Below are 17,397 nucleotides of genomic sequence, written 5' to 3'. Positions count from 1 at the left end.
ACTATTCTAAAGTAAAGAGAAGATGCACGATTTCTAGTAATTTTATGTCAAATAGTGATTTAGATACAACATCTGACATTAGAAAGCCAGAAAGGGATTTGAAACATGTGTGGTTTCTCTCGTGATTTCCTAATTCTTTTAATGTGTCTCAGCTTGACTTCCCTGAAACAGTAGACATACCATCAAGACATTCAACCGTAGTCAACTTGCAAGATGTTCTGTGTCAGTTGAATCAAGAGGGTTTATTGTGGCGTGATGAAGGAGTATATCGCATAGTTGAGGAAATTCAGCTTCTTCACCCGGAAAAGTCTTAGAATATCTCTCTTGGCCTAGGAGATTTCATTTCAAAAAGTACTAACCTCATGTATCGGACTGTACGAGGGTGGTTCAGCATGCTCCGCCCCTGACCCATTTCCAGTGATAGTAGAGACCTGTAATTTTATATGTAACATTGTTCATTCTTGAGACTAATATTCACAAAGTTTCAAGAATTTACAATTTCTCTTTTCGTTACACGTTGATGATCAGTAAGAAGTGTAGCCACATGTGAAACAATGGAAAAATCTGAGGTCCGAGCAGTGATAAAATATTTACTCAAGAAAAATCTAACACCGAAAGACATCCATGCAGATATGGTGGGAACTCTTGGAGACTCTAGCCTTTCATATGATCTAGTGAAGAGATGGTGCCGTGAATTTAAATGTGGTCGGCAGCAGTGGCGGCTCGTGGTGAACCAAAGTGGAGGGGCGACAGCTCATAAATTTGCTCTACTTGTACTGTGAGTTTAATTGATTAATTTCGTATATAACAGCCAACATGAACATAATTATGATGAATATGATGAACATATTATGATAAATTAATAATTATTTAACAGTAATGCGAAGATTACGAAAGATGGAAGAAGAAATAGAGTTCTAACAGATTTAGTTGTTTGTTTTTTAACTTAACAGAGGGGAAAATTGATAAGCAAAATGACGAATATTTACGTGCATTGAACGTGAAAATTTCTAGTAAAAATGTTACACAAAAAACGTTTCCTGTCCAACATGACTAATTGATATATGAAATACGGCAGCAAAGTAAATATCTCACTGGAAAGGTGATATCTGCGTTACCAGAAGCTCAAGCTCTACAGTAAAAACTTCAAACTTACCAGAAATCTTCTTCAGACATGCTTGTTCTAGATTCAAATTCGGTCTAGGCCGGCCTAGGTTTTTTATGTTTATTTTATTCATCTAGACTTCTGGGAGAAAAACTTCGCACCAACAAGTTCTCCACATAGCTCATCGCAACAAACGCACAACTACAGCACACTACCGTAAAAGCTTCATTTTTCCATGGAAAACGAAGAAACAACAAGCAAAGAGAATCGAGTATTATCTTTGCAACAAGTGTCAATGCTATCGTCTTCCCATGCAGTCATTTTATTGCCTCGGGGTTGCCAGACAATTTTGCCAAATTTTCAGAAATTCGTAGTACACAGGTTCCTGTAGCGGCTCTTGGTGAGTTTAGATGACTAGTTTCTAATTTATTTAAGAGCCGGCTTGAAAAGAAATTGTGAAACTTTGTCACAGTATCAGGGTTTTTTCAAAACGTGCTAATCAAAACATGTAATTAAATCTAATTTTGTGAGTAACACGAAGCTGTAGCCGACTTCCGTGGCTATAAAAAGCCATGGATCCTAGGTTCGAATCCCGGCCTGGACGTGGGTGTTCTTTGTGAGTGCCCTTCCATCATTTAATTATCACTTATCCTCATCGTCGTGATTACCGAAAAGTAGCAGAAAGCGATGGTAAATAACAAATATCAAGCACCTGTCTGTACTTTTTCAGTTACCGATATTTTCTTTCCTCATTGGAAATTGCATTATTTATTGCTCTATGGAATACAGAATGATTGGTAATTTTGTTTCTTACGTTAACTTCATTGCTTCTGGCAACTCTTCATTGTTTACCGTTCTCCGTAGAGAGGGCCAGTTTCGCCTAGGGGGTTGGTTTCAGACGACAAACCCTCCGTCCTCCCAGCCCATTCCCAGCCACAGATCCCGCGCGTGTTATTCCGCCAGTTCCCTCGCCTCTTACCCCTCGCGGCAGCGCCTGAAAATGCTCTACGTCTCGTAAGGTGGGAGGATGCCGCCCTGCCAGATTTCTCTCGAAGTTCCGTATTCCCCCTCACGGTGGCCTGCAAACTTCGCAATTGTCGCGGAAGAATTAATACAGAACCGACTAACCAACGATCTATAAGCAACAGAATATTTGTAATTCAGACAATGTAAAAGATAATATATAAATGTTAAAGTAATGTTTGTTCACTTGTGATTACACACGGCAGTGCGGCGTCCGTATCGTCCTTATGAGCGGCCGCCCCTGGTCGGCAGACCTGTGAAGATGAGCATGGTGGTGGCTCATCTGCAACGGTGACCACAGCAGAAATGATTACAAAAGTGCATGACATGATTTTGGCAGACCGGCGAGTGACTGTCCGCCATATAGCAGACACATGTGGCATCTCAACTGGCAGTGTGCATTCAATTATTCATCATCATTTGTTAATGAAAAAAATCTATGCACATTGGGTCCCGAGAATGCTGACGGTCAACCAAAAGAGGACACGTCGTGTGAAAGTCAGAACCTGTTGCGGACAATAAAGGCTGACAAGCCAAAGTTTCTGAAGAGATTTGTTACAATGGATGAAACGTGGGTTCACCACTTCGATCCCGAAAGTAAACGCCAAAGCATGCAATGGAAACACCCCCATTCTCCACCCCCAAAGAAATTCAAGGTTCAACCATCAAAGGGCAAAGTGATGGCATCTGTGTTCTGGGATGCAGAAGGAATCATTTTGATAGATTATCTCCAACAGGGAAAGACAATCACAGGTGTTTATTCTGCAACCCTAATTGAAGAATTACGTACTGCCATGAAGGAGAAACGCCGCGGAATGTTCGCCCGTGGTTTGTTGTTCCATTGTGACAATGCTCCTGCCCACACCTCCCAAGTTGTGGTGGCTGCAATTCATGCAGCAGGGTTCGAAATTGTCCCTCATGCCCCTTATTTTTCAGATCTGGCCCCCAGTAACTTCCACCTGTTCCCGAACATGAAGAAACACCTTCGTGGAAAACATTTTTCCAGCGATTCCGAGGTTATGGATGTTGTGAATGCTTGGTTGCAGGACCAACCAAAATATTCTTTTTCTGCTGGGATTGAAGCACTGGAAGGCCTATTGGAAAAGTGTGTTAATGTTGCAGGGGACTATGTTGAAAAGTGACAGTGATTTGGTTTTCCTACGAGGGTTCCTTCTATGTCAGGGGCGGAGCATGCTGAACCACCCTCGTCTCAAAACCAGCAGAAATTTTGAAATTCTTGTAGAAAATTGAACGATGGGCTCACGTTCAACTTAAGGACCTGTAAATGGACATCATTATGCTAGGCAGTTAGAACAATTCGGATGATTTATGAACTCATAGAAACACTTCAGCGGAAAACATTTTTAGACAATTTTCAAGATCAAAGTATTCACGGATGTTTTCAATTATTCACGTGTAGTTCTTTCTCAATGCGTGAAACAAAATATTGTCCATATTCTGGTCATTAGCACAATAGATTTTGGGGAATTCCGACTTCAGTGAAGCATTTTGTCCTTAGGACCTGTTTCTGTCTGTATTAGCACCACTTCTTTAGAGACCTCCCTTGAGCAGTCAGACAATAATAGGGACTTCTGTGTATACAGTATAAAAAGTGCTTATGACTTTTCTTTGCATTTGATAGAATTATGCACATTGGTGTATTTCATATTACAATGATTGCTTGAAACTCAAAGAGGAGCACCCTGTGATACATGAAGACTTCAAGGCTCGTCATTTCACCGTTCATTCCAACAAAATATTCTGCAGTATTGCTTTAGGTCAAACATTAGAGCAACATTACAATAAGCCAGTTAAGGTACAAGGATGCATAATTGAAATTGGATGATGGTTCAATGAGCAGAACAATTCATTGCAATGATACTTGCCTCATCCAGATAAACTAGTGACGAAGTGCAGTTTTAACAATGCAACCAAGCAAAAAATGTAAACTTTTCGAAATGTTGTCCCCCGATTTTAAACATGCTCTTCCACATAAAGCGTGCCTCCTTTCAGTGCCATATATACAGTAGATGAATGTGCTGGAAAACAGCCCAACACTGGGTTCTTTAATTATGATTATGTAGATAAGACATTACTTACAATCCTATTATAACGTAACATTTAAGACCTACTGATTTTGGTCCACCCTGTACATGCCAGAAGTACCTACGAGCTATGGTATGTCCTTGCAGAGTTTGAATCATCAATTGCTGTACATTTTTAAAATGCAAAAGAAACAGTTTAAATGTTTGATTGAAATTTAAAATAAAGCACAGGGAAACATTACATTTCTTTTCAGTCTTAATGTCCCCTGCTTCAAAATTTAAAGGCCACATTCCATTTATTCTTATTTCTAGAGAATAATGTGTGCTTTTTCAAAGCTCAGCATGCTTGAAAACCTATAAAATAACACACTACTCCCCCATATTATTCCATAAAAAATTGAAAGAAAAAAATTTCAAAAATTCAAAATGCAGAAATTTCTAGAAAATGACCATGTCAGATAATGTGACCAATTTTTTTTAATGCTTACATGTAGTAGAAATCATATAAATAAACAAAATTTCTGGCTCTCAAAATTCCAACAGAACTCTTCCAGCTCCTAGACTATGTGTTTTAATTATAAAAGTGCAGGTGATGCAACCAGCAAGATTTTCCAGTCACCTTTACCCCCCCTCCCCAAAGTGTTACCCCCAGGTATCCATTGATTAGAGGATGGGTGAGCCCCAAAGCCATTTATTTATGCAGAGGCGTTTGAGAAATGCTCACTCGAGATTACCCACACTTGGGATTGAACCAAAGTTAGAATTTCTGTTGACACTGCATCTCCATTGCAAGATAAACACAAGATGAATATAAACTGAAATTGTATTTTGTGTAGAATATAGGAAAGAAAACTCTTTAAAGCAAGACAACCATTTTGTAGTTACGCCCAATTCCATCAATAAAGATGCACATACATTTTCTTTTTTGGTTCAAAACCTCTAGTCAAAACAAAAACTGTACATAAAGAGTGTGTGCTAGAGCAAAAAGAGCTTCTACATTTCTGGTTAAGTTGATATCTAATTTCTGAGTACTTCTAGAAAAAATAAGATGCACTTTCTGATTGCTGGATGCTTTCATGAGAAGATTAGACAGGTTTGCTTCGTTCTCAGAATTTCTTCCTCCCATGCAATTAAACAATTTTAATATTTACACATAAAAAAATACTTTTTGGGTCACTGGAATAAAAGCCACCTTTCTCAAACTCGAAAGCTATTACACAACTGCATTTCTAGGCAACTATTCACTCCACTCTACCCCCAAGGGAGGATGTTGCACTTAATATCTTGTCTTTGTCCTTGAACACATACGAAGGGCTCGGGTGTAAAACACAGTAAGTGACAAAATGCATGTTTCCAGATATTGAAAGTTGATGTTTAAAAAAAATCTGATTTACAAATTAAAATAAATTTCTAAATTATTTACAGCAAATATGATTCACTTGTATGTTTACTATCATACAAACATGATATTTCATCCGAATTATTTTTTTCGGTGGTGCTAAATGCGATTTGTTTGAGGGTTGTTCAAGGAATTGTTGTAGTTACAATGTTTTACATGCAACGATATTATCAAAATGAGTGATCAGATACCGCTTTATTCAATCTAACTTGTGATGTCAGTTCAATAATAATATTTTGACATTAGAATTTTTGTAGCAACCATAACAATTTGTAACACAAAAATGAAAGCCTTTAATAATAATAATTCTATTCAATAAACAGTAACCTGAGCTACATGTTGTAACAAGTTTTTGCTTTCCTATGTCTATGACTGAAATTAACACAATTAGAAAAGTAGATTTCATCGTTCTATTATGTTAGTATTTAAAAAATAAGTTCTGAATGCTTGTGATTAAAAATAACTTTCCTTACATCTAATATGGAGATCAATATTCATAAAAGAATGTTTATATATGAGCGGTTTTTCAGCTTCATATATCTACTTCACAAGCACAGAGGCTCTATTTATTACCTCAGCATGCCAAGCAGAATGTGATTCACAATCCTCTCTCGATACAAAGCTGTGTTACGTAGACTATCCAAATTGTATTCTATGGAAATATTAGATTTTTTAGATTCAATAAGCAATTTATACATAAAATAGGGATGGCCTCTTTTTTTGAAAAAATTAAGATCTAAAAATCATTTTCTCGAAAAATTGAAAATCTAAAAATCATTTTATCGAAAAGGAAAAGTGGAAGTACGAAAGTTTTTCGAAAAACATAAAGGCAAAAAATGATTTTTTTTAAAAAAACTTTTTTTCGAAAATCGATTTCTCTTTTTGGAAGACGAAAAATGAATTTTTTCGAAAAACTAAAAACGATTTTTTTTGAAAATCTAAAAACAATATTTTTTTCGAAAAACAAGAAAGCGAAAAATGAAACACTTTTCAGTAAATGAAAAAAGATTATTTTTTTTTCGAAAAACTGAAAAACAAAAAATCAAAAATTTTATTTTCGAAAATCGAAAAACAATTTTTTTGAAAAGGACATCCCTAGTTTAAAATCTCTAGCTTCAAGATAACAATTACTGGCCCCTGTGGCGGAGTGGTTAGGAAATTGTGCTACGACGCCAGGGGTCCTTGGTTTGAATCCCGGCCTGGGCATGGATGTTTTTGAGTGCTTATTCATCAATTTCATCATATCATCACTCATCTCCATCTTTGCAAATAAGCCAAAAGTGACACAAGACGCAAAGTAAAATAAAGCAAATCAATGAAGACACAATTATGACCTTGTAACTTTCTGTTGTATTTTTCTTTAACTTGACATGCTTGTAAAGAATGATTTCAAATGTACACAGGGATCAAGTTTTTAATAGTTTTCACTGATATTTAGGTCTTATGGATTAAAATAGTTATAATTTTGAACCAAGAAGAAGACATATTTGCAATATCAACAATAAAATAATTTGCTTTCATCAAAGTCACACATATCATAAATATAAAAGTTAATTAAATTACAAATACGTTATTAGGTACACCATAAAAATATTATAACTTTTAAAATGCGCATTACAGATGTATGAAAGAAATATTTTATAAAAAACACTACACCGTTCCAAATAATTGATACGATTCAGATCACTTTACATATTCCTTAAGTATAACACATTTTTGACGTTGCTTGTAAGGCTTGGTATCTTAAAGCAGTCTTAAATGCGATACCCAATAAAAAATCAAACGAATTTCTGTGACTACAGTTATTTATATCTAGTAGAAGAAAAGTATGTGCTTCTCTACTAGATCGCAGTTCACATCCAGGTACGAGAGTAAAATTTAATTCGAAACTGCCATCATGAGCACTGCTGCATGTAAACAATGGTATCTACAGTAGATACCACGTTTTACATGAAATAGAATGTACGTGGCCATGCAAAGTTTTAGTTGCATTTTTGATTGGCAACCTCCTCATTCTTAGTCGGTGGTACATATTCCGGGTCATTATGGGAATCGTATACACTTTCTAACTTGTTCTCATCTTTGCTGTTGCCTCAATACTCACGAACTTTCTGAGACACGTTGCAATTCAGTAACAGCCGTTTCGCTGCCATCTTTGCTACTTACCATACTTTACATGAAACAACTGGTAGATACCATAACTTTCAACATGTCTAGCTCTGTCATCCGTTGACAAAACGAAACACTTCGAGTACAATTCGACTCCATTTACGATGGACTACACAATGCACATTGTTAACTCCAAAATGACCAAAACGTCACTTACCATGTTTTACACCCGAGCCCTTCATACCTGAATTTGCATGAGTCCACATGTACAATCATCCTTTTTAAAAGTTTTCACTTTATTATCATTTTAAAGAGAACAAAGAACAATTTTATACTCGTGCAACTATGAATGTTTGATTTTTGTGGTTTTTAAGTGGAAAATTTGTTGAAATTTGCACAAAATTAGATAAATCATGTACTAGGGCAATTTTGCAATTTTATGGACATCAAAAACATGGTCAGGGCATATCAATGAACAATACATGAACAATATATAAATATTTCCAGGAACAACAAACATTTTTTTGGTATCATTAAACTTGCAATAAAATCTAGTCCCCTAACTATACTTCATAGCAATAATATTTATAATGGCAAATTAATATTAAAAGCAGAACTTCTAAATGAAATACCTTTTCTTTGGTAATTATAGAAGCAATGTCTCTCCTTTCCTTCTCTGTTAGATCAGGTGCTAGCTTCAGCAACAATGGAGGTTTCTTTGACACTTCCAGGGAATCACGGGCAGAAATCACCCTGGTCAATAACTCTTCCAAGTTCTGCTGTTTCTGCCAATCACGCAGACCTGCAGTATTTGGACTGGGAAAGAAATAGAATATGCATATAAGGGAAGCACCAATATCCACAAAGTACTGATATAAACTTTACAGATGCCAGTAATAACTCACATATCCCTGTGCATTGCACCATGAAGGCACATAGGGTCTATGGGTGTAGGATCCCACACATTGTCGAATTCAACCATGCTCCAGTCATCTTTACCCCCTCCCTCCCCCCATGTATCCATCGATTCGAGGCTGGATGAGCATCAGCGCTGCTTTATGCATGGGAATTGTTGTAAAAGGATCACCCATTCAGGAATTGAGCCTGAATTCTCCATGTGTTAGCGAGGTCAACACTTATTCTGGCAAAACATATTTCCTGATTTTTTACCCCAGGTTTTCCAGGCATTTTAAAAATAAATTTCCAGACCATTCTTTGGTGTTTTAACATGCTAATAATGTAGTTTTAAGCATCAAACTGAACTTGCTATTCAGGAGAATAAAATTTATTCAACGTTTATTCACTACCAATGCTTGAACATTGTAGTAATTAACTTTGGTTTACACCACATCAATTTAACAAAGGCTTTATTTAAAATATGCAAAGAATTTGACTGGAATAGTAAAATTGAATTATCACAAAATACACCTTTTAGCACAATACTGGTGCAAAATACATGAAAATTTTGAATTCTCCACAGTTTCCTGGAAAGTAAGACTCCATGAAAGTATTGCGTGGTATTTCTTGCGAACCCTGTGATGTATACTGACTGATATATGTGATTCAGTTTGATTTGATACTCTCCAGTTACTGATCAGGGTGGCTACAAACAAGCAGAAATGAAATTCCCTGACTTTTCCAGGTTTTCCAGGACAAAATTTACATTTTTCCCTGACAATTACAAACTAAACTAAATCGATGTTTCTGCAAATGGAAATAATAAACTCATACAGATCCACCTATGGTTTTGTTAAGTACTAATATTATCTTGTATGAAATTGACTTAATTTCTCCATTCTCTATGATTTGAATTCAAACTGCAAAATAGTGAATTTGGAAAATTATTACAATTCACAAGCTAGGGAAGGATTACGAAATTTTGTCAAATGCAGTAAGTTTAAAATAAAATACTTGATTATTTTTAAAGTTACGACTAAATGAGATAAGAGTGAAGAGTGATTGATTAAGAAATACAATTTGTAATTTATCAGTCTCCTTATACATTCTCGGTATTATATGTTGATATTTCCACTGAGGTTTGGAACCCTCTGCTTGCAAGAACCATGTGTGCAGACTCATTTTTCGATGCATAAAGCTACTTCTCTCTTCTCTGTAAAGCAAACAACTTAATTCTTACATATAAGTGAAACAATTGAATCGAACAAATTAAGGTGTCATATTTCCTTACATTATCAATGGGATTTCTGCTTCAGTACAGTATATCAAAGTGAACTACTGTGAAACTGACAACATGCAGTTATACCATTAATGCTGACGAAAAGGTATGTAGGTATTAGAAATTTAACGCAAGGAATTTATAGAATTGCATTGTATAGGTACCTGATTTAGCTAACCACACATTAAAACAGGAACACACTAATATTAAAAGCTTCTGAAAGTTCATATACGAGGGGCATCCTGAAAAAGCTCCAATGGTGCCTATACGCAGCACTAGTGGTCGGAGAGCGACACACACACACATGGAGGAAGGAAGAAGTGGCATGTAGCTGTAATCTGGTACAGTTGCAATGCAGCCGTTTTAGGACAGTTCTAGGTTAAAGATTGCAGCTCTCATACAGTCTCCCACCGACTGCGATGTAGCCTACATTGCACACTCAGGATTTGGCACAGAGCCACCAGCAATCGTGTAAGGTGTGCAGACCGGACGTCGTGAGTGATAGTATGGTCAGACGATGGTGCAGACAATTCACGGAAGACCAATCGAATGTGCACAACCCCATACAGCTGAGTACACACAGGCCCTTTACATTACTTCAGGTGAGAGATCTTGGACCACTCCCTGTACAGCCACGGCCTTGAAGATGTTTCTGGTGAGGCAAGGATTTGACAGCTACAATGCGGTAGAGATAGTTCCAGTCTTTGCTGTCAGACACATATACCATGGGCATACAAAATTTAGTGCCATGCTACGACAAATGCCAGAACAACGGTGGTGATTATGCCGAAAATTAGGTTAGGACTCACTGTTACTAATGCAATAAATTACAACCGATATTCTTGCTTATTTATGCCTAATCGGTAGAGACCTTGATATATATTCTTTTTCAAATTGGTGTATTTTCTTATTTTTTATTTTTAACTATAAGGTGTTATTTTCCCCAAAATTCACATTTTCATTTTAGCGCATTTTCTCGCAAATATCTGAAATTATTACTTCATGGTGTTTGTAAACTACCGTTTCAAATTGTAAGTCACATGGCTTATGCCTCTTCGTGAGAGTTTGATATCTTGAAAGTTATTTTGGGAAAGTTATTTTCCATACCCCTTTTTTTAATTTTCAGGTAAGGATTTTAGATAATGGAATATTCCCCGTATATACTGAAGTGTGCATAATGACCATAAGTGGAGATGCACCCAAAAAATTAAAATCAATCAATCTCACGTGACAGATACCGATATATTATGGCACCAAAAATTGGCATTATCTTACTTGTTAGTGTTACGTTTCCCAGAATTCGCGTTTTTGTTTTAGAACACTTATCTGCCAAATATACCGAAACGTAATACTCCATTGTGCTTTTAAACTATTATTTTACATTGTAGGTCACATGGTCTACGTATTTACGTGACAGTTTGATATGTTGGAACAGATTTTTTGAGAAAGTAAAAGTAAAGTGCTCCCCTGCACTTTCCCATAAAGGTGTATAGGGGTGTGGAATTATGGCACCACACATTTTTGATAATGGTTGAAGGTGGAGGTGATGTGATCAGCACCACGCTCCTGGCTACCTTTATCCCTCAAAGTTTCCTCAAGGTACCAGCTTCATATGCTGCTGGGTGGGCACCGGAGCAGTTTGAATAGGTGGAAAACATCCAGTTTCTCCCCCGCAGGGGATCGATCCCGGGTCTCTCGCATAGTAGTCAGACGACCTAAGGACTGAGCTCCATTATTACTCACTCGACAAATGCTGATGGTGCGCACTTAGCTTGGTAATTCAAAACATATCTCGTGCGACAAATACGAAGATGTGGCTCTCGTGTGACGGTAGATACGCACTCTATCTCCTGTTAGAACCCTGCCACTTTGCTCTGTGATGCAAATGGTTTTGACAGAAGTTGAAAAAAATCGTGGGAAATACATGATTTAATGTGACTATCAGAATTATTCCATGTACGTAAAACTTGCATGTTCTATGTACACAAACATGGCCTAGAAAAGACAAGAATGTTAGATTTCATGGAATTTTTCGTTGTTTTAGGACATTTCTTTAAAAAAAATCGCTAAAAACGCCAACAATTCGCATTTTATGCCAAATTCGAGTTATTATGATATTTCAAACGGGCGAAAAATGTGTCCAGACATAACTGCACATTCCTAAACATAACTTCGCAGCAATTACCATTTTTCACGGTTTTGGCGTTTGCGAAAAATCAATGTCCCTAGTAATTGGAAATTACTTTCTGGCCACCCCTCGTATAAATCAGTAGATGGAAAGTGAAAATTTAGCAGGGCTGGCAGAGAAAAGTAAATTCTTGAAGAAAGTGATTTGTTTTTATGATTGAATGATTCGAGTAAATATGATATTAAAATATTTACGTATTTATTATTAGTATTTTATTTCATAATATTGGACATTAATCTTACTCAGTAAGAGATTAATGACCATCTCTCACGAGTTTAAACAGACAGGACAGAGAGTGGCGTTAATTTCATTGCAATACTAGTGTTGCAGTAAATTTGAGGTTGGGAGCATGCACTTGCCAATTTTTATAACGTTCACCAATGCAGATTTATGTTTCACTTTTTCGTGATAGTATTCAATATATATCCCATTTGGTTGGATTCTTCTTGATATCTAAGAATAGTGCAATGTCATTGTAAACATATGTTAACTTGTGCGAAACCAGTAATATGTCAGGATGATGAAAGAAGACCTTCGTAAGCACTGCTACATTAAATAAGGTGAAGTGAGCCAGAAGAGTAATAAAATTCCAGCAGCATATTTGCAGTTTAAAGCTCTTCTTGTGTATGCATGCGATTTTTGTTGGATGTTGCAGTCCATGCAATTTCTGTCGCATGGTGTAGTGAGATACTTTGTCGGGTGGCGATATTCGACAAAAATCGCATGTATCAATGGAACCTATTTGTTTCCATGTTCCTTCAGTTTGCCCAACAAAATGCCTTACTACGACGTCCGACAACTATCGGATGGCGCCACCCGCTCTTATCCCCTCCATCTCTTGACAAGTCCCTTTACTACTCCCATACGGACAAGAAAAAATGATAATTCAATGCATTTTTCACGTGATATTTAGAAGCTTAACCTTTACACCCCCGATGATACTATATGGTATCATCAGAGTAAGGTCGTACTGGCCCGATGATACCATATGGTATCATGGTGCTGATTACAAAATGGATGTGCTTTTTGGACCTTCATACTCTTATGTTTGCGTGGAAACTCTGACACAGGTCTGGAGCAAGCCTGGGAAAATCATATTGATGAATATCCCCCATCCCCTCTCCACACTCTTTGCAACATATCCATGCCACATTTCCAAACAGTTTCACATTTTGGATCATTATTCAACTTGTATGGCACCCAGGAACATGAAACATGTTACAATCTCTTTGAAAACGTCCATTCTTTGAAGAGAATACTGAGGTTTGTGCCTTCTCCCTAAAATAGCGGGAAAAGAGGGGGAAACTCCAGATTTCGATGTTGTTTATTTTAATTGAAATTCGGTGGTCGTGCCCCCAAACCCCCCTTCCTCGGTTTGGCATTCTGAATTGTACTTAGTTGCATGCTATGATGTTTTAGCTGCAAAATGCAAATTACCTATTTTTCATAAAGAAATCACATTTTGGCTTATTATTCAACTTGCATTGCACCCAAGAACATGAAACATGTTTCATTCTCTTGAGAAATGTCCATTCTTTGAAAAGAATACTAAAGTTTGCGCCTCCTTCCATGGACGTCCGCAGGAATTTTTTCCAGGGAGGGGCAAGGATGGTATTTTTTCCGGGGGGGGGGGGCAAAAAGCCACATTTTCCCCAATAATAATGTTGTTCCCTCAAAAACATTGCTTAAATTTGAATTTATCATGTTCGTTCATTAATTAACACATATTATTGTGGCTGAAATGAAATTATGTGTCAAATATATAACTTTTAGTTGACTTTCATTTCCGTGCCCCCCTGCTTTGCCCCCCCCCCCTTCCGGACGCCCATGCCTCCTTCCCAAATAGCGGGAGAAGAGGGGGTAAACTCCAGATTTTTATGTTTTTTTCATTGAAATTTGGGGGTCGCGCCCCCCAAACCACCTTCCTCGGTTCGGCATTCTGAATTGTACACGGTTGCATGCACTGATGTTCTATCTGAAAAACAAAAGTTCTCCGAAGTAGATTGTTCCCATAGTGCCCGAGTTATAACAATTTTCTGAGCAATATCCAAATTGCCTATTTTTACTAAAAAACAGAGTTTCACATTTTGGCATATTATTCAAATTGTATGGCACCCAACAACATGAAACATGTTTCCTTCTCTTTGAAAAGTCCATTCTTTGAAGAGAATACTAAGGTTTACGCCTTCTCCCCAAAATAGCGGGAGAAGAGGGGCAAACTACAGACTTTTATGTATTGTTTCATTGAAATTCGAGGGGTCATGCCCCCAAGCCCCCTTCCTTGGTCCGGCGTTCTGAATTGTACACGGTTGCATGCTCTGATGTTCTATCTGAAAAACAAAAGTTATCCGAAGTAGATTGCTCTCATAGTGCCCGAGTTATAACAATTTACCTCCAAAAATGCAAATTAACTATTTTTCGTAAAAAAAAAAATCACATTTTGGCTTATTATTCAACTTTTATGGCTCCCAAGAATATGAAACATGTTACGTTCTCTTGAGAAATGACAATTCTTTGAAAATAATACTAAAGTTTGCGCCCTCTCCCCAAAATAGCGGGGGAAGAAGGGGCAAACTTCAATTTTTTATGTTTTTTCCATTGAAATTCAGGGGTCGTGCCCCGAAGCCTCCTTCCTCGGTTTGGCGTTCTGAATTGCACACGTTTGCATGCTATGATGTTCTAGCTGCAAAACAAAACTTATCCGAAGTAGATTGCTCCCATAGTGCCCGAGTTATAACAATTTTCCTCGAAAAATGCAAATTAACTATTTTTTTTTTTAAAAAAAACAACACATTTTTTATTATTATTCAACTAGTATCGCACCCAAGAACATGAAACATGTTTCATTCTCTTGAGAAATGTCCATTTTTGAAAAGAATACTAAGGTTTGCGCCTTCTCCCCAAAATAGTGGGAGAAGAGTGGGCAAACTCCAGATTTTTTTTTTCCATTGAAATTCGGGGGTCGCGGCACCCAACACCCCTTCCTCAGTTCGGCGTTCTGATTTGTACACGGTTGCATGCTCTGATGATTTGTTTGAAAAACAAAACTTATACGAAGTAGATTTCTCCTATAGTGCCCAAGTTATAACAATTTTCCTCGAAAAATAAAAATTATCTATTTTTCGTAAAAAAAAATAATAATCACATTTTGGCTTATTATTCAACTTGTATGGCACCCAAGAACATGAAACATGTTTCGTTCTCTTGAGAAATGTCCATTCTTTGAAAAGAATACTAAGGTTTGCACCTTCTCCCCAAAATAGCGGGAGAAGAGGGGGCAAACTCCAAATTTGTATGTTTTCCCATTAAAATTCGGGGGACGTGCCCCCCCCAAGCCCCCCTTCCTCGGTCCGGTGTTCTGAATTGTACACGGTTGCATGCGCTGATGTTTTAGCTGCAAAACAAAAGTTATCCGAAGTAGATTGCTCCCATAGTGCCAGAGTTATAACAATTTTCCTCCAAAGAGTGTTTGATGTCAATGAAGACGAAATTCCCTGACATTTCCCTGACTTTTTTTGACACCTCAAATTCCCTGACTTTTCCCGGTTTTCCAGGTTTTCCAGGTCTGTCGCCACCCTGCTGATACTACCGATTGATTTTTCTTTTACTTTGCTTTTCTGCCACTTTTGGCTAACCGCAAAAATGAGGATGATATAATAAAATTGATGAAGGGACACTCATAAAGAACACCCATGGCCAGGATGGGATTTGAACCCGGAACTTCTCGCATCGTTACTGAGCTGTGCTAACCACTCCTCCATAGAGGCCGGCTACTGACACTCAGCTCTAGTAAGAACATGAAAGCACTGAGCCCATCCCAGTGTGCAGTATGAAAATTGATCGTCCCTGGGTCATTCGATGTAAAGTGTGTGGTCCAGTACTGGTTGCTTGTCTAGTTTTAAAAATTGTTTACTATATTGACACTTTGATATATTACATTTTTGTTTCAGCACAAACATCAACTCTTGCTACTTCAGAGATAATATCACCGCTGTACCGCAGAGAGAAAGAACGTTGATTGATTTGCTTTATTTTACTTCGCTTTTTGTGCAACTTTTGGTTAATTTGAAAAGATGGGGATGAGGGATGATGTGATGAAATTGATGACTGGACACTCACAAACATCCATACACAGGCCCGGATTCGAACCTGGGACCCCTGGTATCGTAGCATGATGCGCTAACCACTCTGCCATGTCGGCCGGAGCAGACTGGTTGCATGGGGGCTTAAATCTCCCCACATAGCTCTCCTCTCTTCTGGCATCATCACTAATTGTATGACTTCAACATTTAAATCGGACATATACAGAGTGATCTATAAGTGTGGAAAAACCTTTTGAAACAAATATAGATAGGGAAACAAATAAAACATCCCTGTATACAATATAGGAAAGGGGAGAAACTTGTCACATTATTTTACCAGCATGGTGATCATCTTCAAGTCGCCCTCCTTAAACTTTTTTTTATTTTAAAAAATGGAAATGTGGTGTCATGACATATCAAAATAGACTAGAATTTCAGAATAAATATGTTGGTATGCTTAATTTCAACCTAACTTTAACCTTTACGCTGACTGAACCTTAATTTTTCTTTGTTTTCTGTGGCATGGTTGATGTTTTTTTCACCCTATGAAAACTAGTAGACATCAGGGCTCGAAAAACCCCGGTCGCCAGGTCACTATGGTGACTGAAAATTTCTGCCTGGCAACTGTGATGTTTTGCTGTAATATTGCCATTTTTTAAATTTGCATGTACGAAATTTTGAAGATTCTAAGTTCAAATTACAGTACAGTGTAAATGACTTTTAATCAACATTGTGAACATTCTATAGAATCAGTAACAATTTCTTACTCTTTGTCCCCCACCCCCAACTTCCCACTTTCTCTTCGCAAGCACTTCATAATTAAATGCTCACATGATTTAGCTTGTTTTAAATTCGGTGATGCTTAGCTTCTTATAGTATGCACAATTGCTAGTAGGTGACACCTGATTTTCAGAGCTGAAGAAGATTTTTCGAGCACTGGACATCGTTCTGATTGTGTCATGTTGTTGCAAAACACTTCAATAAACTTCACTAAGACTGACTACCAAGTTAATTACAAAACTTCAAGTTAACAACCACACTTATCAAGCCATATGTAATTAAAAACATTATAGGTTAAAGCAAAATAATTGATAGTAAAGCCACATTGAAAATAAGTATACCAACATGTTTCACACGAAATTCTAGTCCATTCTGAAGTTCCAAGATCACTTTTTCATGAAAAAAATGATGTTGACTGCAAAATGGCAGACTTGAAGACAGAAGCTACGATGGTACCATACCCTAACCCCTCTGCCATTCATATAATATG

The 17,397-nt window shown here is 37.3% G+C and overlaps 1 protein-coding gene across 5 annotated transcripts in view; it reads right to left on the bottom strand.

The window, feature by feature from the left end:
• Dhod (dihydroorotate dehydrogenase 2) overlaps window positions 1–17,397 on the bottom strand; it is a 56,415-nt gene that overhangs the window by 6,915 nt on the left and 32,103 nt on the right. For all 5 annotated transcript variants that reach the window (XM_083118706.1, XM_083118708.1, XM_083118710.1 and 2 more), the window contains exon 6: window positions 8,314–8,497. In XM_083118706.1, the coding sequence (XP_082974832.1) occupies window positions 8,314–8,497 (184 nt within the window). The remainder of the gene's footprint in view (window positions 1–8,313; window positions 8,498–17,397) is intronic.

Source organism: Lepisma saccharinum, chromosome 3 (genome assembly GCF_977018435.1).
Source record: "Lepisma saccharinum chromosome 3, izLepSacc3.1, whole genome shotgun sequence".
NCBI lineage: Eukaryota > Metazoa > Arthropoda > Insecta > Zygentoma > Lepismatidae > Lepisma > Lepisma saccharinum.
Note: the sequence above shows the minus strand (reverse complement) of the source record. Positions and strands in the feature narration are given on the sequence as shown.